General features: G+C 35.1%; 1 protein-coding gene across 6 annotated transcripts in view; it reads right to left on the bottom strand.

Annotated features, from left to right (window-relative positions):
- The window catches only part of LOC141455570 (dual specificity calcium/calmodulin-dependent 3',5'-cyclic nucleotide phosphodiesterase 1-like), a 385265-nt gene that overhangs the window by 133401 nt on the left and 226267 nt on the right, over positions 1-25597 (bottom strand). Inside the window, exon 3 of one of the 6 annotated variants that reach the window (XM_074130712.1) lies at positions 17522-17549. The exons of the other annotated variants lie outside the window; for them this stretch is intronic. Within the exon in view, the coding sequence (XP_073986813.1) occupies position 17522 (1 nt within the window). The 5' untranslated portion in view covers positions 17523-17549. The remainder of the gene's footprint in view (positions 1-17521; positions 17550-25597) is intronic. 6 annotated transcript variants of the gene reach the window in all.

Here is a 25597-nt window from a genome sequence, read left to right as displayed (position 1 = left end):
CTTCAACGTTCAGGCTTCATTTAATCGTTCAGCGCGTTATTCAAAATGATTATTTTTTTATCAAAGCAGCATTTTTATGGTGAAATATACATATAGTTGTAGAAAACTAACAAAAGAAATGTCTTATTTCGAAAAATATTTAGGATAGGTCCAGTGTTGGGAGTTTGCAGAGATGCTAAGTAAGCTTTAAGGTCCTTGAATGCTAATTAAAAAATAATTCAGTGTGGACAAAAAGCCGTTGGTGTCAGACATGGCCGGATACCGTGCCTATTTCGCCAGTTTTAAGCTATTCCGTTCTTCTCTATTGTCACTTAAAGCAAAAATTAATTTATATAAAACACTGATTGAGGCCAATTGCGACATATTCCGCGGAAACTTGGCCCCTTCGTGTGGCGACTGTGAATCAGTTAAGAATATTTGAAAAGAAGATTTTAAGAAAGATATACGGTGCCACATTGGTGATAAGAGAGTGGAAAATAAGAACGAATAATGAGCTTTATGAGATGTATCAGGAAAATGACATAGTGCAATGCATAAAGGTAAGAAGAATTGAATGGTTGGGCCATGTGGTGCGAATGCCGGACAATCGGATGCCAAAAAAACTACTTTTCTCCAAAATGGAGGGGACGAGGTAGAGGCGGCCAAGAAGACGTTGGAAGCAAGATTTGGAGGTTGACTTGTGGAAGCTGAGTGTGACTGATTGGAAGAGGAAGGCGCTGGACAGAGAGAAGTGGTACGAGGTTGTCAGGGAGGCAAAGGCTCGATCAGAGCTGTAGAGCTCTGGAAGGCGCTGGACAGAGAGAGGTGGTTCGAGGTTGTCAGGGAAGCCAAGGCTCGATCAGAGCTGTAGAGCTATTTAGTAAAGTAAATTATGTCAGACATCCTGTACTAAAATGTGAATCCGCTTTCTGCGAAGTGCCACGATGGCAAATTGTACTGAACATCACCTGCGAACCTTAAAAAGAAACATTGCCAGTGCTGCAAGTTTGAACAAACAGTTCCTTAAAGAATTAATATTAAGAATTACTACTAATATGGCACTTATTCCGTTTCATTCATACGGCTTCAATTTTCATTTATGTGTGCATTAAATGAAAGAGAGATTACCAAAAAAATTAGAAAAATGCCTGGGTGAGGTGGAAGTTTGTATATAAACACAAATCTAAAAAAAACTACGATATTTGTCCTATCAGAGAGCAGGAGGTAGATTAGATAGAGAAATGACAGACAATGGAGAAGTATCTAGATGTTAAGCATATATGAACTGAGAAGAGGGCGAATGAATTGGAGATAAAACTGTTTAATGTAAAAAAAGAAGGGTATACTACCTTAACTTATATTTTCTCTAAAAAACATTACCGAACAAAATAACCGTGAATTATATGAAGGATGATAACGAAGAAAGACGGTAGCGAGATAGATTTGAGCTAGCCATTTATCTGCTGGAATGTCCTGTACTGGACAATCTTCCATCTTCCGCCTTCTTTTCGGCTATCTCTACCACTGTTACATCAGTGGCCGCTATGGTAGTAGGATTCAGTATACCACTAAGTCTTGGATAATGGCATAAGCAAAATTATTGTAAGGGAAAAACGGTGGTAACTTCTTTGTAAAGTTCTGCCATTGCAAATAGTAATTATTTATTTTCCATTTATCTGTTATATTTTTTCATAGTCCTCTTTCCGTTACTTTTGTTTTAATTTCAAATAAAAACTTTTTACGTAACAGCAAATTCAGCAGTGATTTTATTTGCTCCTACATTAACTTTAATTAAGTTTTAAAACCAAGAAGTTTTAGTTTATCTTCAAATTTGTGGTTTACAGAAGAGAGTAGAGTAGGCAGTAAAACGTGATGGCGTGTAAACAAACATCCATTGTATTAATTAGAAGTTTGGTTTTTAAGTACAAACTTACTGTAATGCCGCTCGCTATCGCCAGCATCCTCAATCTCTAAGAAGAGAACATTTCTTAATATTATTTCATTTATTCAATTACATTTTTACTTTAAATTTTAAAAATTTACTTAAAATAACTAATGGAAAAAGAGAACTCTTGCTTTCCTCCTCAACTATGTAGCTTCGACCATGTTTTTGCTACTGAATTCCAAATTCTAGCCCGTAGACTTCAAAAGATTATGCATCTCTGATAAATAAGAAACTGACATTGGGGTTAATACGGAACGAAGCTGAATCGCCCTTTCGCAACGTATTGTGCTTAGAGAAGATTAAAACATATTTTCTGGTAGGAAATCAAATTAAAAAAAAAAAAAAAGAAGAAGTTAATACGATGGAAAAATTTACTCTAATACGAGGGATGAAATCAAATCTCAGTTATTCACCTTCTCCTACCTAGTTACTGTGGAATTCAATAACTTTGCTTTCAACAGTGCTTCAATCTAAAATGACGTACACATTTTAGTTGAAAACTGATTACAGACCATGGCTTGGTAATAAACAGCTTCTAATTTTAGATTGCGAAGGTAACTTGATGCTAATATTGTAAGTCTCTCATACTACAGCAGACAAATCTATTATATACGTGCATGTATGTCAAGAAACAACTGAACAATCTAAGGTAGAAGGTTTACAAACCAAATCAACTACACGTGATAATACGTAATCTGGACTAAAACACATTCACGATTTACTCTAACTAGGATTCTCGTTGGTTAATTAATAATGTTTGACTGACGGTAAACTAAGAATATTTAAACCCAGGTAACAATTTAGCTTATAGTTAACTGGCGAAAACTCATAATTCAGAAATTAAGAAAAAATGATTTATTTTTGTCTAAAAGCTGAGACATCCATCTTACCTGTATAGTGTTTTTAAAGGCCTCAATGGACTTTAGCTCTGTGTAGAGCTAATAGCAAAAGCTCGTGTCCAACAGAGTCTCAAAACCCTAGTACGCTTTGCTTCAGTAAAACTTTGAAGTTTGCCTAGTGCTTACCACACCATGCCCGCCTTGGGTACCCAACTCGAATCATAATAGCTTTCTCTTTTCTCTTTTCCACGAAAGATGTCAACCATTCTTCTAATTTTTGCTTTCTTTTTCGAGAGTTCTTCAACCAAAAATTTATTTCAGGGCAGCAATACGAGTATTGTCTATCGCCTTTTTATTCACAGTCCAGGATTCTTTAGTTTAGAACTAGATGTAATGTTTTATTGGTGCATAAACCAATTTTCTGAGCCAATTAAAACTGTCCGGTAAGGACAGTTGTATAAGGGTTGACCATCAAAAACTGCACGAAAAAGCGTAACGTTGAAAAACACCCAACTTTGACAATTTTTTTCTATTTTTCTATAAAAGATAAAATTCCCAAATTTTCTTTAAATCTTACTCCAAATCCTCCTTTATAACTGTAATTTTTTTGCAACCACCCAGAGTACCTATAGGTTTCGAGAAAAAAGTTGCCGAAAATGAGCAAAAACGGCTTTTTCAAAAAATGTTCTTGTTCTTGTTCTTCTTGTTGTTCTTCTTCTTGTTACCTTTTTTATAAACAACGTAGCGCCTAAACGCGTGAACAGATTTTCATGAATGAGGTGTCATTCGATTTGGAATTTTATGTAGATGTGCCTTTTGGGGGTCTCGGCGCTGAACATCGAATGGGAGAGGAGTTAGCCCCCTTTATGTAAGGCCCCCTCCAAAATTTTTTTTTTTTTTTTTTTTTTTTTTTTTTTTTTTTTTTGGCGCATCAACAGCTGAGGTCATTAGCGCCCGGAGCTTTTTCCAGTGCACTGCCAGCCTCCGGACAGTGTTCTCTCGTTACAGACAACACTGTCCATCACCGGACAGTGAGCTGTAAGAAGCTCCTAGGAAGAGAAAATCTAAGGGTCAGCTGCTGGATTCGAACCCGGGACTTCCGCGTGGGAGTCCAGTATGCTAACCTCATAGCTAATCCCTTCCCTCAAAATTATTATTACTAATAACTCTGTAAATCTTGGCCCGATTTTGATAGAATTTGGTAGGATGATAGAGTTAGGGCTCCCCTACGTAACAATAAAGCGACGATCTGCTCTTACACTTGTTAAGGGGAAGTATAGCAATCGTTTCAAATTATCGACAAGTGAACCGATTTTCATGAATGAAGTGTCATTCGAATCGAAATTTTGTACAGATTTGCACGTAAAAAGTCTCGACGCTATGCCTCATAAGGAGGGAATTTGCCCCACCCAAATAAGGCCCTTTCTAAAACTATTATTACCAATATTTCTACAAAGCTTAGTCCGATTTTGATAAAATTTAGCACGAAGAAGTGATTAAAGCTCCTCTACGTGGCTGTGAGGTGCCATCATGCTCTTACACCTACTAAGAGGAAGTACTGCAATCGTTAAAATTATCAATGAGTGAACCGATTTACATCAATGAATTGTCGTTCGATTCAAAATCTTTGCCTCTTTGCCTTTTAGGGAGAAGTACTGTAATCGCAGTTTATTTTTCTTGCTCTTCTTAAAAGGAAGTACTGAAATCGCAGTTTAATTTTGCTATTTACGTACAAATACCTTCCTATTTTATTCAAAACGCTTTCTCAAAAAAATTGTTATTGAGGATGGTTTGGGGACCGCAACTACAATCATTCTTTAAAAAGATCTCTCCAGTGGTAGTAACTCCGACTTATCACTTTTTCAGGTTATAATGATAGAATAGCTTATTCCAAATTTTAAAAAAATCTGTAAAGCAGACGTAACTTTGCAAATAGACAAAAATGAAAATCTATCCAAAAGGTACAAAAATCTCCTTAACAAAAACTTACAGTTTTAAAAGTTAAGTATAACGGTTGATTAAACGCCAAAAGGTACACAAATCAGCTAGTACCCAACATTTCATTCATGCTTAGTTCATATAATTTAAGTAATTTTGCTGCATTAACTTTTCCTTCACATTTTTTAGAATTTATTAGATATCACAGACCCTTATGCTGGCCATTTTCATCTACAAAATATTTACTCAAGTAGCACACCATTTAACTTAGATTGACTGTAATATCTATTTATTTATAATAATCAAACTATTAATCACAGGTTAAAAAGAAAAAGTTATAAAAAATATAAAGATATAATATACATTTTATCATAATTGTAACAAAATAATATTATGAATGAACTGGCCAGCATAAGGGTCTGTGACATCTAATAAATTCTAAAAAATGTGAAGGAAAAGTTAATGCAGTAAAATTACTTAAATTATATCAATGAAGTATTAATGAAATGTTGGGTACTGCTGATTTGTGTACCTTTTGGCGTTTAATCAACCCTTATACTTAACTTTTAAAACTGTAAGTTTTTGTTAAGGAGTTTGGATATAGTTTCACAATTCTAAATCCTACATTCTATTGTTTTCCGTGCATATCATCCGCTGTCCGTCATTCATTTCAAATATGTCATCTAGTTGGAGGTAGTATTTAAAACTGGTGTCTTATTTCTATTTTTGCCGATAAATTACATAATCGTTCTCAGTGGTTCCAGTCAAGTATTCCGTCTTCTCATAATTTATTTCTAACCCTACTTTCGAAGTTATTCTACCACTTCCTAATAATGTAATTGATGTTTTCTTAATCATGCTCAATTAGGACCAGTTCAACTATGAACAGTAAATTCAAAATGCATCGGACTTAACCCATATGACTTCCCAAATTGCGACATTTCTTTGTTAATTCCGTTATTCTTACCTATAGATAGATTTTGAACAGGTGAAGACACCAGAGTTCAGCAGAGGAATCTTGAGAATCCCTTTAGGTTCTTAATTTTAACTGTCAATGTAAATAGTAATTAATCAAGGGCTCACCTAAGCCTGCCATCTGGAAAACACGCCTCAACAACGACCTCGTTGAACACGCACATAATCATTAATCTTATCTTAAAAAAAATAGATAAATTCAATCATTTTTGCGAATTAGCGTAGACAGGCGAAAGGAAAACTCTACACATACTCTTGATAGCTTAAACAATCCCAATTTACCTCATGAGAATTTGTGAAGATTAATGATTAGAAAGCTGCTCAAGAAATGGAGTTTAAGATTACAACAATCTAATTTAGCTTAAGCGAATTAGTGAATAGGAATAACATTCACAATGGATGTTGACAATTTAATGACCACAGCATAAGAACAAGGATATAGGGATGTTATAAGTCCATTCGTCATTCTCCTGGCTAGGACGGACGAGGAAGAAGCTACTGTCGTTGAGCTCCTCGATTTCATAGAGATACAGTTATGGTTGTTAATGAAATATTGTTGCCTTCTTATTATGAAGTCTTAAATTAGTACGGTGATGAGGTCTTCATCCATTAATGGGTAGACTTTTTGATGTTTCTTCCCCTTTATCTGAAAATTTATCCTTCAATACAAATTAAAGCCTCTTAAAAGTAAAGAACTTTACTCTATGTTGCAGTTATCTTAGTTATTGTAATCCTAATTTACAAGTTGCTTAAAAAAAATGTATTAAATCACGTAAAAGTTATGGTGATTGTCCTTTAATTTCCTGGCTAGGATTTATGAGGAGGAATGAGGAGTCACTCTTTTAAAAGTAAGGATCACTGTCTTCTTACATTCCTTTTGCTCTGCAAACTGAAACCAACTTTTAGATTCCTCAGAGCTCTGCATTAGATTTTTTTCCACGTTTTTCAAATAAAATTTTAATTTTCTATCTTAGCAGTTAGTATCTTAACTGATGATCAGATTGTTTCAAACAGTGAAGACGTTCTCCACAAATATCCAAAACTATTATAAATTAATTTCTGGTTTACTTTATCAAAATTGGTACACATCATTGATTTTAATTTTACTTGATCTTGATAGTAGAAAGCTGAGAAAATGTTTAATCGTTTTGAAGGAGTATATTACGGGAAAATTATTACGAGAAAAACTGAAAAATTAGTTCTGAATGATTAGTTTTTGATGGATTTCCACTACAAAAAAAAATAGCGTCAGAAGTGATACAAGTGTCAATGAGAAATATAATTTTTGAGCTATATATAATTTAATATATAATTTAATTTAAGGATATAATTTATCGAACCGTTATTGCATCAAATCGCTTCAGTCCAAAATCTTACGCATCCTAGCCAATACTTATTTCTACGCCTCTAATCACAATATCCACAATGACCTTAAAATTCCCTTCGTATCTGTCATTACCAAATCCCGATACCTAAAACTTCATTCCCAACTATCCTCTCACATGAATCCTTTACTCCAAGCCATAACCTCCTTGCCCACTAACTCATTATCCATGACGTTTGACGCTTCAGTGGCCTCGTTACCAACTGCGAATATAGCGTCGACTGTCTTAAGTGTGACAGTCGGGAACTTCCTGTTTTTAATGGCATATTACGATTCCTATCGCTGGATGGCCGTCGTTCACGTCAGTCATGTCAATGTGCGCTTGTTGGCCTTCAGCTTATCAGCGCACTCTATTATCTGTTTTACTTATTGTATTTATTTTTGTGCAGTTTTAAAATCAATAAAGATTGAATAAAAAAAAATATAATAATAAAGTTTTTGAGGGGATTTGGAGTAGAAAAATTTTGTTCACTGTCACTCACAGTAGGTCACGTCTTAAAATCTGTTTTTAGTCTGTTCATGAATACACAATTTCGAACGTTGGCACAGAGATAAACTGCCTCCTCCAAGGAGTAAGAGAAGGTAAATGAGCAAGTTAACTTTCTATCCTCTTCTCTTGGTGCAAGTTTATTTGTTTAATGAAGTACATGAAACAGCAATAACACATTGCTGGATAACTGTCACAACTCACGCAATCGAGTGAGCGGTAACTATGTTTTTAAGTAGCGAATGTCAACATAAATATCCAGCAACGGAACCATATCGATCGCTTACTCGATCAATGAAAGGAAACGAGTCGATGGTTATGAGAATATCTCAGCGTCTAAAAGGAAATTGTCTTATTAAATTAACCATATTTTTAATTTAATTAAATTTAATTTAATTCCACGAGTGTAAATTAAAGTGTTCTTTTTCTACTCATCCAAATTAGCAAAATAGTTCCTATCTCTGCAAATCAGGTGGTTAGAGCCAAGCACAAGTGCTCTTTAATTCAATAGAGATTAGCAAATTAAGTTCAGTAGATTTTAGGCACGTAAACAAATTACTCTAATGAACATTTAAAAAAAAGATTATTTATTACTTCATTAAAACAAAATTAATTTCTAGTAAATTTACGATGAATTTTCAAAACATTCCTTCCGACGTTAATAACACATTTTCCCCGTCAACGAGACGATCTCATTACTCTTTCCGCACTTCTTTTTGAAAGCTTAATCAATGTGTGTCACATTTGATTGATGTTATCGACAGGTTTTGATGTATATAACCTGTTTTACATGTCCCCATGGCTAAAAATCTTTCTACAGATTTAAATCAGAGGCCTCTAGTAGGCCATTCAACAGGTCTCCATTGTCCTATCCAACGATTTGGATAAATACTGTCCAGAAACTCTTTATCTGGAGGATTGTAACTTACGAGTTTCGCCATCATGCTGTAGCCACATGTTTTCTATTGATTTTTACAGAAATATTTTTAAGAACAAGAGAAGTAAATCTCTATATAAGAATTCCCCTCGAACCGGGAATGTCGATCTGTTTGGTCAAAAAGAAGGGACAAAATTATAAAGGTGGCCAATTATTCACCCATACTTCACCGAAAATGGTTTCTGATACCTTGACTGTTTACAAAGGAGAAAAATTTAAGATTAATGATTCTTTCCTGGCGAATTCTGTCTCGTCAGGAAACAGATTAAAAGGAACTTGAGGATTACTAGTGAACTTAATCTACACCAAACTGCAGATTGCTAGCCTTGGTTCAAAGTCTGTTGCAGCTAGTGCTTGAACAACCTGGGAATGGCTAAAGCTGTTAAGACCTTAAAATATTCCAACCGGTCCGAAAAAAAACATTCAACAATGAAATTCTTCAAGCGCTTGCACCATGATTTTATTCTTAGTAATTTAAAAAGAGACGATCTTCAAGGGAACGACTTTACAACAAATGTTTACCATAATCTCCTGTTCACCTTTGAAAAATTCCTTTTTCTACTACTATAAATTTGCATGAATGTTTTTCATAATTTAAACATCGGTAGCAAAATGTTTGGCGTAAGGCCGCTTAGTTTCAGCTCTCTTACAGCTTCCGGCTATATTTTGTCCATTTTCGTTAAATTTTACCGTACCATTTCTCTACCGTAAAATAAGAACGTGACGCATCAATGCCATCATTCTTACTTGCTTAATATTGTAACGAAGTTGACCTGGGCAGAGAAGAAAGGCCTAGATTGTTCTAGGGGTTGAGCGACCAAAGTCGGTAACAGGCCACCACTGTGTGAACAAAAAGGGCGGTCTCTACCTGAGGAGAAAAGAAAGGCCTAGATTGTTCTAGGGGTTAAGCGACCAAAGCCGGTAACAGGCCACCACTGTGTAGACAAAAGGGCCGGTCTCTACCTGAACTAGAAAGGAAAGGGGCTAGATTGTTCAAGGAGTTTAGTGACCGTAGCCTGTAATGGTCCACCGCTGTGTAAAAGCCAGCTAAGAGAAAGGCCTCAGTTGGGGTGGTAGCATATGTGTTTTCCCAGCCAGTGATTGACAGGTGAGAGTGAGACAGACGGAGTTGGAGAGAGACAGAGAATTGGAGGAGGCGGCCCTAGTTGTGAATGTGGCACTATGTGTTTTCCAGCCAATGAGCGACAGGTGGGAGCAAAACAGGCGGAGTTGGAGTGTGACAGAAGGTTGGAGGAGGGCGGCCCCAATTGGGGTGGTGGCAGTATGTGTTTTCCTCAGCCAGTGACCGGCCGGTAGGCGTGACACAGACGGAGTGGGGCAGTCGCAGTTAAAAGGAGGCAGACACAGCTGGAGAAGTCAGTTGTTAATCAGTTTTCTAGTTATTAGAGTTTTTAGTGAAGTCTTTGAGTGAGTTTTGAGTCAGTCTTGGAAAGTTAGTTTGGAGAGACACTTTGGAAGTGACAGTTCTCGAAAGAGTCAGTGTTGCGAAGTGCTTCAGTGTTAGCCCGTTGGGCAGGTAGTCAGTTCGTGAGTACAGCTTTGTTAGTGCGGTTGAGTCTAGCGCAATTCGGTGCAGTGCGGACCAGTGGTCAGTCGGGGAACAGTTTTGTGGCGTTACGAAGTGAGTAAGTAACCGTAAACTGTTGTGACTGTTGTAAATGGTAGCTGTAATAAATAGCGTTAGTTGCTTGTAAATGTTAATGTGAGTAACATTAATGTGTTAATAAATCAGGTTATTACTTACAAATTTAGCGAGTTTTATTATTTAAACAAACCCACATATTATTAAAATAACTAGTGGCAGGCACTAGTTGTGTAAGTAAAGTTCATTCTTAGTAAAAGGACAAGAAAAACTTTACAATATATACATTCATGCCAGTAAAAATAATCATTTATTTACTATTTTTTATTTATTTATCCAAAAAGATCAATTTTGTGAGCTTTTGGAGTATTCTGGCCAATTTAGAGTTGTTTAAATATTTAGCTTAGAGGCTTTAAGTTTAAATTGCAGAGTAATTGCAGCTTTATTATTGTGGTGGACATCTTTAGACAACGGTTCGTATTCTTTTGAGTACATGAAGAAATGTTTCATTTACAATTGATTTATTGGGAAAAATTCAATTACAAAAAAAATCGAAATTCAATTACCAAATTTTTATTTTACTCCGAAGATAAAAGTTCATTTCAAATAAAACTCATTTAGGAACTTTGACACGATTTGGTTCTGTCAAATTCCTAAGACAGAAATAACGTCCTAAAGAAGATAATAAAAGAAATACCTATAAAGATGAGATTGCAGTAGGATTATAAAAAATTTAGCTGATGGTTTTATTGATTGGGAAATGACATAAACTATTCATCTCTACTAAGAGCAGTGGCCCATCATACTTACAAGGGGTTGGCCATGTTGGGCTCATCGATTTGAACCATTTTTTTTTTTATTTTTTATTTTGCTGATTCACTTTTTCGAAATATAACAAAAAATAACTCTGATAAATGGTATTTGCAGTGGACTGATTCTAACCGAAATTTAACTTGCTTTCTTCTGTTGGCACCTAAGCTAAATATTAAATTTAAACTTTCAGAAAACACTTCTTTTTTTTTTGTGAAACCTAAAAATAGAAAAACCTGCATCCACGGTACCTCCTCTTAGTGAAGCAAGAGCAAGTTAAAAAGCACGAAATAATAAGAAGTCAAATCAGATTCACACTGCTCTAAACAAGTAAACATCCGATTTTCGGTGATGTGTTTATATAATATGTACTTTTTGATTCTTTTCTTGAATAGAATGTACCCTTTAAATAGGGGAAGATGACGTTGTCTTTTTTCTCCGCTGATCTAGTGGATTTTGTCGATTCAATTCCTGGGATGAAACAATATGGTCTTAAGTTTGCAAGCAGAATTTATATAAATAAGCACAAAGCAAAAATATTGTGTGGGCTTCAAGTTCAAAAATGTTTTTTTGTTTCAGATCTTTCTTTAATTTACCCTTTAACGATTCTCACAAATTATAATTGTGGCCATACATAAATTTCCGAAATATACGCGATAATGTGAAGCAATGTAGTTGTTTTCTAATTGGTAGGCTTAGAAAATTTCATCATGGCAGAAGTCTGAAGATAAATTTTACCTGAAAAAATGGTTGTAAATATCGTTATATTATGAAGAAAAGCTAGGCGCCACGGTAGCCGAGCGGTTAGAGGCGATACCTGCAAAGCTAATATGTATTGTGGTACTGGGTTCGATTCCCGGTCTTAGGCCTTGGATTTTATTTAATGGTTAGTGAAAGAAATTAACAGTTAAGTATGTTTGCTAGTCGCCTCCGTCCACGACACCTAATTGGTAGTTGGACGTTAAAGCCCCGCCTGAAAAAATAGGCGCTTACTTTACTTTACTTACTTTTTACTTTTATAAAGAAAAGCTGTTGAACTTTCAATATAGTTATCATCATCTGTTAGCAATATCAATTAAATCGCCCATCCTAAAAAGAAGATGAATTCTTCTCGAAATGGTTGTTTATAAAGCTAAGAGAAATACTTGGAGAATTGCACAAATCTAATGGCTCCAACATTCTAAAAGGAAGACATGTATTTTTTGCTTTCCTTGTGATAGTCCAGCATTCTTTTAGAAATATCCATTCTTCATTTTCAACATTGATAATGTATGAACATTTTGGAGTTCATCCAAAACATTTAAGATTAACGGCAAGGTACGGAACCTTTCCAATATTTTTATCTTTTCTTCTGCTATCTAAGCAGTTTCAAAGAATGTCATCTTTCTTGTCTAAAAAAAAACCTGTCAATTAAGATGTGATGGTTCAATAATATTATTTGATATTCAAATTTCAATTTGGTTATTATATTTAATATTTCTCTTTCGATAAAGGGCAGACGCTTGGGTTTTACTTACAACATGATACTTGTAACACACAACATAAATTGCAGGGATGCATAATACAACTAAATGGGTATATCAATAAATGTGTGCAGTAGAATGGAATAGTTAGTTGGAACAAAGGTCGTTATGATTTTTTTAAAGTTCCAATTACCAAACGGTTAGATAGATCAATCGGTTAGGTCAGTCAATAAGATGTAAAAAGCAAAAAAGTTTGGACAAAAAAATAATGCATGGCTCTCCGTACTTTTTAATGTTAGAGTATTTTTTCACTCTTCACACCGACCTCAACATTCCCTTCATAGACCAACTCGCCAAGACTAAATACCAAAAATTCCATACTGCTCTCTCGACTAGCTCTAATCCTCTTGTACTGTCTCTCGCTTCCTCTGACAACCCTAATACTCCTCGCCGATTGAATCGCCAATGGCCCCGCGACTTCCTTGAGGTCTTAAGGCCTAAACGTCATTATTCTCCTATCTCTCCTCTCTCCACACATTCTCCTCTCTCCCATAGAGAGTACTACCGCTGGGTAGTTCCTCTCCTCCTGCACCAGTTCATCACTCTCTCCATATTTCCTTATTGTACACAACGCATACAGATTGTAAATTACAAAATAAATTAACTAAAAAAAAAGTGTATTTTTTAATATTCCCATCATCTGTTAGCAATATCGCGGTTATGTGTGCATTTTTTCTACAAGAAGGAACTGATTCTGCTAGCACATAATGTATATAAACGTATAAATCTGGCATTTTAGCAAAACATCGCTAAAACGAAAAGTACGGTATACATCAAACTTAGTATTCCGTTTTGGTAATGCTGATGCTTTAGTTGCTAAGATTTTGGCCAATAGCGTGACTTAACTGAAGTGTTTTTTTTTGCAGTTATTGGTGTGATTTTCTCTAAAAATACTGTAACCATCTAAATACCAATACATTTGCATTTAAAAAGTTTTCCTGGGAAGATTGGATCCTTAAGGGACGGTCAGGGGACTACGACTTTAGGCGACCCCCTAAATGGCCACTTCAGAACTAAATACTGTTTCAATATCTAAATGATACCAACTAATAATAACAAAAATAACATTAGGAAATTCTAAAATTGTGGAGGATCAGTTAATAGGAAGAGCGACTTAGATTTCCTAGATTTTACCTATTTTTGGAAAGTTGGTTTTTTATCTGGTATAGTAATAATCTTGCATCACAACTCCAAATCTGCAGCTCCATTTTCATTTCCTTGACAAATGATCTGTGAAAATGGAGAGTCACCTAATATTAACATAGAGAAATGTAATCACTCTTCTCTAGGAGAGCCACTCGGCTCCAGTACTTCTAAATGGTAAATACGCTCCTTCTTTGATTAAGTTGGCTAATTGGAACTCCATCTAAACAGAAGGCTTATCAATGATCTACATATTAAACTCAAGAGACAGGAACTAAATCAACAATTAAAACTACAATCACGATTAATAGATAAACGTTCTCACTTTACTCTAGAAAACGAAGTTCTTATTTTAAAATACCATACTTTAACCTTTATTAAACTTTTAATTAAGTAGTGTCGGACTTTATCAGGGCTTTAGTAAACGTTCCATCTATTATTGAGTACCAATATTCCAATCTTTAGCAGAATCATCAATTCATCATTTTAAGTTTCCAAACCGATCATCCGGACCGATATGATTATATCGTTTTTTCCGCGACCTTAATACATAAAATTCCACCCACTCGCTATCTGAAATCTCACTGGAAGACTGAGACGTTGGTAGCCAAACTATTTACTGACGGAATCAATTTGATTGGTATTTAGGACATAAAGGAAACGAAGTGGCAGATTTATTGGCCCGGGAAGGCTCTGCGGGACACTTCGTTGGCCCGGAGCCCTATTTTGGGGTTTTGAAGTGTGTTAAGTCGGCGGCCATTAACTTATGGGTGCAGAGTAGATCTCAGAAGTGGTGGCTCGCCACCACTGGGCAGAGACAGGCGAAGGAGTACATTAGAGGCTATTCGCCGATGCTGACTGCAGAATTAATCCTTCAAGGATAACTGTAGGCCTATTAACCGGCCACTGCAGGCTCAGAAAACACATGCATCGCATGGGCCTGGCAGATGAATAGCCTTTGTAGGTTCTGTCAGGAAGAGGAGGAAACGGCACTGCACGTGTTGTTGAAGTGTGAGGGGCTTGTCCTGGCTTAGGATGTTACTTCTCGGGGAGGAAAAACCAAGGCCTCTGAGCTTTACCCATGAATCGCTCTCCAGAATTAAGAGTCTGATTAAACAGACGGGTCTGGAGGGCGAGCTCTAATGTTGGGGAGCCACAATAGATCTAAAGGGGTCGCAGTGGCGTAGGCCCTAATCTAAATTAATATAATTTGATTGGTAACGTTCTGAAACAAATTATGTTCAGCCGTTTGAGTACTTTTATTATGTTCGAACGATAAACATAATTTAAAACACTCACGAATTCGATGACGCCCTATTTAGGAGGATGTAATTAACTATTAGTTAATTTTTGCAAAACCGATTCATTCATAGATCACGTCAAAAAATCAGTTTCAAGAAGTAGACAATTTTAATAGATAGGAGTTACAATTAGCTAGTATTGTAATGATCGACGTAAACCAAAATCGTTTGAGTGGTAACACAATAATTTTATTAATGCTAGCAAAAGGTTGTATTTATGGATAATTTTTATTTAAAACTTACATCCAGTAAAAGCAATTTGAAGTTATTTTGGAGATTCTGTATAGGTATATATATTTATTTGAGTAAATGAGTAAAATTTTCATTTACAATTGATTTAATGGAGTAAGGGAAAATTGTGTGAATAAGATTTTGTCTTACTCAAAATAAAAAGTGTACATTATCGGGCAAAAAATTCAATTTTGAAAATTAGAACAGTTGAAAGTATTTCCATTTTGGGGCCGTAAAAAAAAAAAAGACGTAATAAAGAAAATACTCCAAAGTATAAGATTGTAGTGGGAGCATATAATATTTAGCTTATGGAGGTTGTTACTGATTGTGAATGACATAAACTATTCATCCAAACTAAGTGCAATGCCCATCTTGCATACTTAGTCATATGCAAAATAAAGGTAGCGGATACATGATATTTACATGTTATACATTATTCATTGACAAAGAGATCTTCAATATTTTCCTTAAAGAAAATATATTTTTTATTTACTTTCGCTTACTTTTCGTAAATAGATCCAGCCGTATCAGAAGGTTACAAATTCTTCTGTGACGGACCATAAACATCGTTAAGTGTTGCTAAAGAGAATAACTGGGACATGGCTTTTCAAGAGGCCGATATGACCGATTATTTGGTGGAAAAAGGAACATAGTTATGTCAGCCTCTTCTTGACATTCCTTGCGGATCTGCTCTCATGCTGCTAGCCCCGAAAATGAAAGTATCTATACTCTGCCATCAATGAGAGAGGTAATTAATAAGCTGTGTGTTAATTAATGTTATTGTCTTGATTGCGATGTTGTTAATTACATAGTTTATTCATATATTTTCATTATGTCTTGATGAGTAAGAGGGCTGCGGCGATGAACGCAGAAGGGACTGAGCGAGAGCCCGCCTGGAGCCGTCGCTGGTGCAGATCTTGGTGGTAGTTGCAAACCAAAAATTATACTTCATTCCATGTGGTGCTGATTTAATTTATTGCCGGACAAGTATTTTCAAAAATGTAAGGATATATTCCTTGTACAGATCTGGTGCGCTACCTTGGGCTCTACATAGAAAAACGACTCACGTGGAACCCACACACTAGACTTAAAAGACAAGCAATGACAAACCGTGCGAAACTGCTCTACAGACTTCTTGGACGACGCTCCAAATTCAAATGCTCAATATACAGTACTATCCTCAAACTTATGTGGACCTACGGACTAGAGCTGTGGGGTTCAGCCAAACATACGGACAGTACAAACATTTCAGTCAAAACTCCTCCGACAGATAGCTGACGCTCCTTTCTAAGTGACTAACCTCACTCTTCACAACGACCTCAACGTTCCCTTCATAGACCAATTCGCTAAGACTAAATACCAAAAATTCCACACTACTCCCTCGACTAGCTCTAATCCTCTTGTACTGTCTCTCGCCTCCTCTGACATCCCTAATACTCCTCGCCGACTGAATCGCCAGTGGCCCCACGACTTCCTTGTAGGCTGAAGATCTAAATTATTACTCTCCTCCTCACATTTTCCTGTCTCTCCTCTCTCCTCATCGTATTCTCCTCCTCACATTCTCCTCTCTCCTCCTCGTATTCTCCTTCTCCAATACTCCTCCTCACACTCTCCTCCTCACATTCTCCTCCTCACATTCTCCTCTCTCCTCTAGAGTGTGCTACCGCAGGGTAGTTTCTCTCCTCCTGCTCTCCTCCCGCAACAGTTCATCACTCTCTCCATATTTACTGATTGTACACTATGTATACAGATTGTAAATTACAAAATAAATTAAAAAAAAAAGTAATGATATATTTTAAGCAGAAAGGAATCCTCACTCGTTGTGTCAACATAGATTTCGCTGCCACTGTCTTCCAATATATTTGAACAATACTTTCTAAATTATAGGAAACTGGAAGGATTTAAGAGAAGGGGTATAATAAAAGAAGAACCAGATAGCCAGATTCTGCTATTTTTGGACATTGACAAAGTGAATTTCTGAGTTCTAAATTTCTGATTAATTATTAAAAATATTGCCGCCCTTTACCACAAAGTTGCAAGTCAGAATGCTGTAGCACATTGTAGCAAAGTAAAGTAAATGTAAATTATAATTTAAAACAAAAAAATAAATAAAATAAAATGAAGTTTTATAAACGTAATGAACATGCCCAATATTTTGTAATGTCTTTTTTGGATTTTTCGAAAACTGTGTTCACACTGACCAATATTCTACATAACAGCCAAAACTGTTATATAAATTAATGAGTTTAAGAAAATATATTGCAATAATCTATTACTTTCAACTACCATAAATGTGCGTGGCCTTATTTCTACAATCAATATTATCACCTACGTGTACACAGCTAAGTGTAATCAACTAATGTGAATCATCTAAGTATATTGGACAAGTGTCTTTTAAACATATTTTTTTTTAAATTTAAACTTACTTGGGTTGTTCGGAAAAGTTTGCCCTACCTGAAACAAAAAAATAAAAAAAACTTCATTAAATCATAAAAGAAAAATGGAGACATAAATTTTTTCTGCTAAAATAGAAATGCGACATTTATTATTATTTTTTATATTTATGTGACATTTAAGTTTGAGAGAAGTTTGTACGAAGTAAGAAATAGGAAACTTCTTCAAGTAATTGGATTAAATTAAATAATTCTCTTTATCAAGAAAAATTCGGATGTGTTCACTCACATGAATTTCATTTAAGACTATTATAAAAAGACAAATTTTGCAAAGAAATGATCAGTTTCGCTCCAATTTATTATTTTTATAAATCATTTTTATTTCCACTAACATACATCATGGCAGATGATTTCTTAACGTATAAAAGTAATATATACTTTTATAAGAAACTCTACAAACTACATTATTATTTGTTTTTTTGTTATTTACAAAATACAAAGTACAAAAATTACAAAAATAAAAAAAATTAAACAGTATTAATCGGCATGGTTAACACCGTCTGCCAGAGTTTGCTAGACATTGAAATATTACAAAATTATCTTAACAAATAAAACAAAATTAACTTAATTAATATTAAAGTAAAAGAAAGACTGAAATGGTTTTACAATAAAAAAATGTTTACTCTGCTCAATAAAATTAAATAGTGGATTTTAAGTAAAGAATGGTATAAGTAATTTCAGATAAATAAGAGACCTTTACTGGGAGATAAATAATTTAAATAAGTGATTAAATACAAAAATCAAAAATTATAAGAAGTTATATGAATTATGTGAAGTGCTTAATATATAAATAAGTAAGTGTAAATATTAGTACATAAATGAAATCTTAGTTATCAACATGAGAAATATTAGGAGGTCAAGTTTTTCCTCAAATCCATAGCTCTACGAGTATATTCAAGCAAAGGTTTACACGACTTGGAGGATAACATCTGCATTATGTCACTCCCTTGAAGAGTGGCACTACCAAGGAAACGTTTTCTCAAATCACTTAGAGCGGGACATTCTACTAAAAAGTGATGAAGATTTTCTTTACTGAAAAAACACAAATTACATAATTCCTCCTGATAATCCCTCTCTATACAAGGAACCGAATTTAGTTTCAAAAGTTCGCTCCTAATTTTCAGCAATAGGCTCAACTCGGACAAATTCATATTGACATCGGAGTGTGGCTCGCAAAATCTTCTGGGCTCCTCCTCAACTTCCATAAGAGCTCTATACAATAAAAACTGATCAGAACTCTTTGCTCGACTAAGAGAATCTGCGATGTAGGACGATTTTATTGCTGAAAGCAGATCATCGAGCTGCCCACGCCATAATAGCTTATTTGTCAGCTGAGAGTCAAAGTTGACCGCATACCTTTGGCACAATAATAACACATTATTATTTGTTATTAAATTTAAACAAAACAAAGTCAAATGTATTGGTGGATAATATCAATAATTTCTTCCGTTTCTCAGGCATTTGATCGGGTCTTCTGTGGAAACTTAAGGGCATCCTTCCTTCAACTTACTACCTCATCTTAAAATCATACCTTGCTGATCGATATTTCATGGTTATACAAGGCACTTCTTTTTCTCCTATCTATTCTTGCCGGTGTCCCACAAGGGAGTATTCTTGCACCACTCCTCTATACAATTTACACTGCTGACCTTCCACTACATCCATACACTGCTACCTTTACCTTCGCTGACGATACGGCCATTTTATCGTCTGACAATGATCCTGTTGCCATCTTCAATCCTATCCTAATATCCTAGAACCCTGGCTACGAAAGTGGAGAATTAAGGTAAATCAACAAAAATCCAAACATATAGTTTTCACACTAAACCGGAAAACCCTCCCTTCCATATATTTCAACCATATTGCTCTTCCTACCGTTACAAAAGTACGTTACCTTGGACTTCACCTCGACAAACGACTAACCTGGAATCCTCATTCTCGACTAAAACGAACTGAGTTAAATAACAGATATAAACTATTAAAAAAATCACTAGACAAACGTTCAAAACTGACGCTACGTAACAAAAGACAGCTGTACTACTCATTACTAGCCTCTATATGGACATATGGAATAGAACTGTACGGGACAGCCAAACACTCGAACCTTCATCGTATCCATTCCTTTCAATCCAAAATCCTTCGTACCCTAGTCAATGCTCCTTTCTACGTCTCTAACCATACTATCCACAATGACCTTAAAATTCCCTTCGTCTTTGAGCCAAATCCCGTTACATAAAATTCCATTCCCAACTATCCTCTCACATGAATCCTTTAGTCCAAGCCCTCTCAACCTCCACCCTCCCAACTAATCCTCCACGACGGTTGAGGCGTCAGTGGCCTCGCGACTATCTGCGAATGTAGCATCGGCTGCATAGTGTGACAGTAGTGATTCTCCTGCTATAATGGCATATTACGACTGCTATCGCTGGATGGCCGTAGTTCATGTTAGTCACGCCAGTGTGTGTTGTTGGCCTAGCCTATCAGCACACTCTATTATCGACCATCTGTTTAACTTATTGCATTGATTTCTGTGCAGTTGTAAAAATCTAAATAAAGGTTAAATAAAAATAAAAATTTCTTCCGTTGCCAGCTTCTGTCAGATATTCCCTCAATACCTTAATCAGAAGCTTAATATGTAAAAAGTCAAATGCCTCTACATAAACCTGATAATTCAATCTCTGAAGATAGATGAAAATCCGAAACAGATCAGAGAAAAAAAACAGGCAAGGCACGCAGATGAAATCGCAGATAAAAATCAAGGATATTACGGTTATTTTACTCGTATCTGGATAGTTGACTTCAATTTCATGTCAATAAAACTTCTCCAAACAAACTCCCCTAAATATGGAACTTATCTCTGCCATAGTTATAAGCATTGGTCAAGTGAGCATGTTAGAAAATGCCTTACTGGAAAGAAATTTCTTTTGCAACTTTTATAGAATTTATAAAAACTAGATGAATATATATAACAGATTGATTCTATAAATAGATAAATAGATTCGATTATAATTTTATGTTTTTAAATTACCATATTAATAAAAATTAGAAAAAAATATAATAAAGATAAATTAAGTGGAAATTGGAATATAAATCTCATTAGAACAACAGTAAATTAAACAACCTAATTTTATTTACATAACATTATAATGTTTAGTATTTAAATTACGAATACTTATTATTTAAAGCAAGTTTTAATTTTATTATCACAACTAAAAAATAATATTTTTTATGTTATTATCAGATCAGCATCACAAAATTTTCTTGTGGCATTTTTAAGAATAACAAAATAATTTTATAGAGAAAATAATCTTCTACAAACCAATAGCTTCGCTTTAAACAACTATTTCATAATAAAGAAAACATGAAAATTTGAAGTACAACTAAAAAATTTAAATGTTAAATGTCTTTCAAATAGACGGTTACCTTAGTTTCTAAGCCTGTTATACTCGGGTTAGTTTTTTGGGTGTCATTTTTAAATTTTGGGTAAATGTACTCCTGGAATTGTTGGCATCTCTGGATTCCGAAGAAAGCTATTATGGAAGAAACACAGCACTTTTACTGCAGTTCTTAGGATCTTATTTTGGAATATAGTAAGAGATATCTCCCTTCTCAAATTTCTCCACTAAATCAAAATTAAGCTCTTAATGATCGATTGCTTAAGTCATAAACATATTTTTATGAGTTGTACTTAATTTATTTCTCATACTAATAAAAATGTATTTCCGTTGTCCCCCTTTCTGGAAGAACTTGATTATTTAACTTGTAAGTTTTTTTTTTAAACATTTAACCAAGCTAAATTATTTTTGATAAACTTAATACATTCAAATGGTAATTGTGATCTAGTTTTACATTGTGCAGACACAGGGGTAGTAGTTCTGTGGCCAAAAGTAAGGTTGAAGTTAAAGTGAACTTTGGTAACCAGAAAATTTCTTTAACAAGAAATAAACAGCTTTTCCACCCTTACATGCTCGTGACGACTTACAACGACTAGAGAAAATCCATGGGCTACTATCTTGTTACTTTCACGGGATTTCCGCGTAGGTACCAAGTACTCTAACCACTTAGATAATCCCTTTCCCTTTCCAACAATCACGGTACACTGTCAGTTTCAACACTATCACTATCAGACAATGGTCTCTATTGCTACAGTGAGATGCTTGTTAGGACAGAAAGATCTGAAGGGATCACGCCTGGTTTTGGTCCGGGAAAATTCTGCTCTTCTGTTCAGCACTTCTGCAACAACTCCACGAGAATGGCCTCTTTGTAAGGGTAAGTATTTGCAGATTACGCCTTTTTATCATTTTAATGTACAAATAACGAATGAATGTCAACTTTTTTGACTAGAATTCAAACCATAAACCTGTTCTTCCAAATATTTTTCATATTATGTTACCAATAAGATCTGAATAACTTAAATGAACAATGCTATCCTAACTTGTAGATATTTTTCACATTCTGGTTTACTATTAAAAGATATTCCCGCCTTACCGTCGCAGATTTTAAAAATAACCAAATTAAGAGAAGAAATTAAGACTACCAAATTAAAAAAGTATTATTTCATTCTAAATAGTTTTACATGGTTTTTTGTAGGATTTTTGTTTTTAATTGCGATTTATTCTGTTTCCTAATCTGGAAGAGATGTTTAAACAAGATCGAATTCTTTGGTTTGTTTATCTAGTGAAATCAGAAATGAGATAGTCAATTTTTCATTAATCTGGATAAAATAGAAAAAGAAAAAATTGAAAAAACGGTCAAATAGTCGAGGATAGGAATATTTTCTGGAACCACTTCTCTTGAATTGCAGTTGAAGATTTTTAACGTCGACAATAAAAAATAATATTATCGGTCATGATCACTTTAATAGAATTTTCTTTTTTCAAAGGAGGGTCATAACGGCTGATGAGGAACAGTTTGATTTCCAGGCTGTAAGCTCCCAGTTCTTACCCTCTACAATCATTTTATTGGTCTGGAAAGACTATATTCACACCATCTTTTTGCTAAGGTTTAATTGCAGTATAAAAGCTACCACAATGGCGATGAACGTAAAAATACTGAAACCACGTCTTGACTTCTGTGAGGCAATAAATTGACTGAAAATTTTAACTGCCGTGATCGTCTCTTTAATGCCGGATATACGAGGGTCGTTTGAAAAGTCCGTGCAAAAATAAAAACTACTTAATTTTTTGGGGTAAACCTTTTTTATTTTTCAACATAGTCTCCTTTTAGGCTTATACACTTCGTCAAACGCTGCTCTAGTTTGTTGATCCCTTCCGAATAATAGGATTTGTCCAAGTCTGAAAAATAGCCATTCGTTTCTGCAATCACCTCCTCGTTTGAATAAAATCTTTTTCCCGCCAGCCATTTCTTCAAATTGGGGAACAAATAGTAGTCCGAGGGAGCCAAGTCTGGAGAATAGGGGGGATGTGAAACGAGTTGGAACCCTATTTCCATTAATTTTGCGACCACAACTGCTAAGGTGTGAGCTGGTGCGTTGTCGTGATGGAAAAGGACTTTTTTGTGGGCGTTTTTCTTGCAGCTCGGTTTTCAAACGGTCCAATAACGATGAATAATATGCACCTGTAATAGTTTTACCCTTTTCCAGATAGTCGATGAGGATTATTCCTTGCGAATCCCAAAAGACAGTCGCCATAATCTTTCCGGCCGAAGGAACGGTCTTCGCCTTTTTTGGCGCAGATTCCCCCTTGGTAACCCAATGTTTAGATTGTTCTTTGGTCTCAGGAGTGTAGTGATGTATCCATGTTTCATCCACAGTGACGAAACGACGCTTAAAGTCCTGCGGATTCTTCTGGAACAGCTGCAAACCGTCCTTGCAACACTTCACACGATTTCGTTTTTGGTCAAGCGTGAGCAGTCGCGGCACCCATCTTGCGGATAGCTTTGTCATGTCCAAATGTTGATGCAAAATATTATGTACCCGTTCATTCGAGATGCCCACAGCACTAGCAATCTCACGCACCTTCACTCTTCTGTCATCCATCACCATATCATGGATTTTATCAATGATTTCTGGAGTAGTAACCTCAACAGGGCGTCCAGAACGTTCAGCGTCACTTGTGCCCATATGGCAACTCCGAAAATTTTGAAACCTCTTATAAACTGTTCTAATCGAAGGTGCAGAGTCACCATAATGTTTATCAAGCTTCTCTTTAGTCTCCTGAGGCGTTTTGCCTTTCATAAAGTAGTGTTTAATCAACACACGAAATTCTTTTTCGTCCATTTTTTGAAAATCACTCGACTTCCTCGATTCAAACGAATGCCAAACACAAAGAAATAGACCGATCTGGCTGAAACTTGGTGTGTGTTCTTCCAAGAGATGCTACTAACTAAACATAACCTCGATACGCGCCAGTGGTGCTATCTCTCTGACTTTGCACGGACTTTTCAAACGACCCTTATTATTGTCTTCTAAACAACCACTGATGGACCTTTCATCATTTTCCTAACATCTCGACCTGACTTCTGCAACTGCAGCCCGGGGAATTGCCCACAAGTAATAGTTAGTACTTACGAGTATTTGCAAATTAGGCCTTTTTTGACGTATTAATGTACAAACTAATGTATGAATGTCAACTTCTGACATTTAGAATTCACACCATAAACCTGTTCTTCCAAATATGTTACCAGTAAGATCTGGGTAACTTTAATGAGTATAATATCCAAAACCGTAGATAAATTTTACTTCCGGTTCACTATTAAAAGATATCCCCGCTTGACCGTCGACAATTTTCAAAATAATTATACTTGACGAGACTTATTTTTACCCATTTACTCCGTAATGAAGCTATGAATAACCAAAATAATAAAAATCAGTAAACATTAAGGAAAATAGAAGGCAAAAATAAAGACAAAAAGAAAAAAGCTTACCTCGTTAGACAATTTAAAAATAAAAAAAAAAAGCTTCCACAAAAATAAAAATATTAACTTAATTCAAACAATATTTAATAAAAAAAGAATAAAACACACTTAATAAAAAGAAATATAAAAATTATAATAATAATGAAGTGAAAAGAAATAAAAATAGTTGAGTTACTGACTTTGAACACGTCCGCACCATGCGCGAGTTCAACATCGACTGCTGTCAGATAAAACTTTCTTTGTCGGCGGAGTTGCTTGTCTAATTGCAGGCATGGCTGTCAGTTCTTAATTAAGTTTATCTGTTTTTATAATGTATATTAGTAAAAGTAATAATGATAATGGGTTTTTTAGCTCCACTATTGGCGAAATTTGGATAATTTAAATAATGTAGAATTTTTTGTTTTCTGTTTCCACATCTATTATAACAGTTTGACGTTCCCTAGTCGGAAATATAAGATTTTAGAAAATTGAAGTTCATTATGACATCACTTGATGACTATAAATGTAAGTGGAAAATTCAAATGCAAACGCACACATAGCATTCTCTGAACAAAGTCCAAGAAATGAAATTTTTCTGAATTTTTCGAAGAAAAAATTGCCAGAAACCACTAAATATTATAGAGGCATTCCCGCTAAACTTACCTTCAATTTATAGTTGAATTTTACTTAAAAGTTTGCCAATAATGTGCAACACAAACACGTAATTGTCAAGTAGATTTTATACATCGTTTAAGACGATTCACTCATTGTTTACTGTACTTTGCGAGCTATTATTTCTTAAGTACACCTTTTTCCGAAATGCCAGGGAACCAAGGTAATATGTCCAACATACTTATTAGACCCAGATTGTCTTACTCTTCGTACTAAAGAGTCATCAAAGCCGTCTGGATGATAGAGAAAATGAGGAATCAGGAATTAATTAATCTTATATTATAACTTCAACATCGTAAATGTATTTTAACCAGCTCTGTGTGAAAGACTGTGGCCGGATTTTCCCAGCTTTAGGGAAATCGCCCAGGATTACCGCTGTAACACACCTGCTATTCCTTTATCTATCATGGTGTGCCGCTCTTGTACATAAACTTAAAGTAATTACTTAATTATTAATGTAGGTAATTTGTAATAATTGTTTATTTTAAAGCTTAAAGAGTAATTGTTGCCTAAATTATTGTG

Source organism: Rhodnius prolixus, unplaced genomic scaffold, assembly GCF_049639745.1.
Source record: "Rhodnius prolixus isolate KJV_2025 unplaced genomic scaffold, Rpr scaffold_4, whole genome shotgun sequence".
In the NCBI taxonomy this organism is placed as follows: domain Eukaryota; kingdom Metazoa; phylum Arthropoda; class Insecta; order Hemiptera; family Reduviidae; genus Rhodnius; species Rhodnius prolixus.
This window is presented reverse-complemented; position numbering and strand designations above follow the sequence as displayed.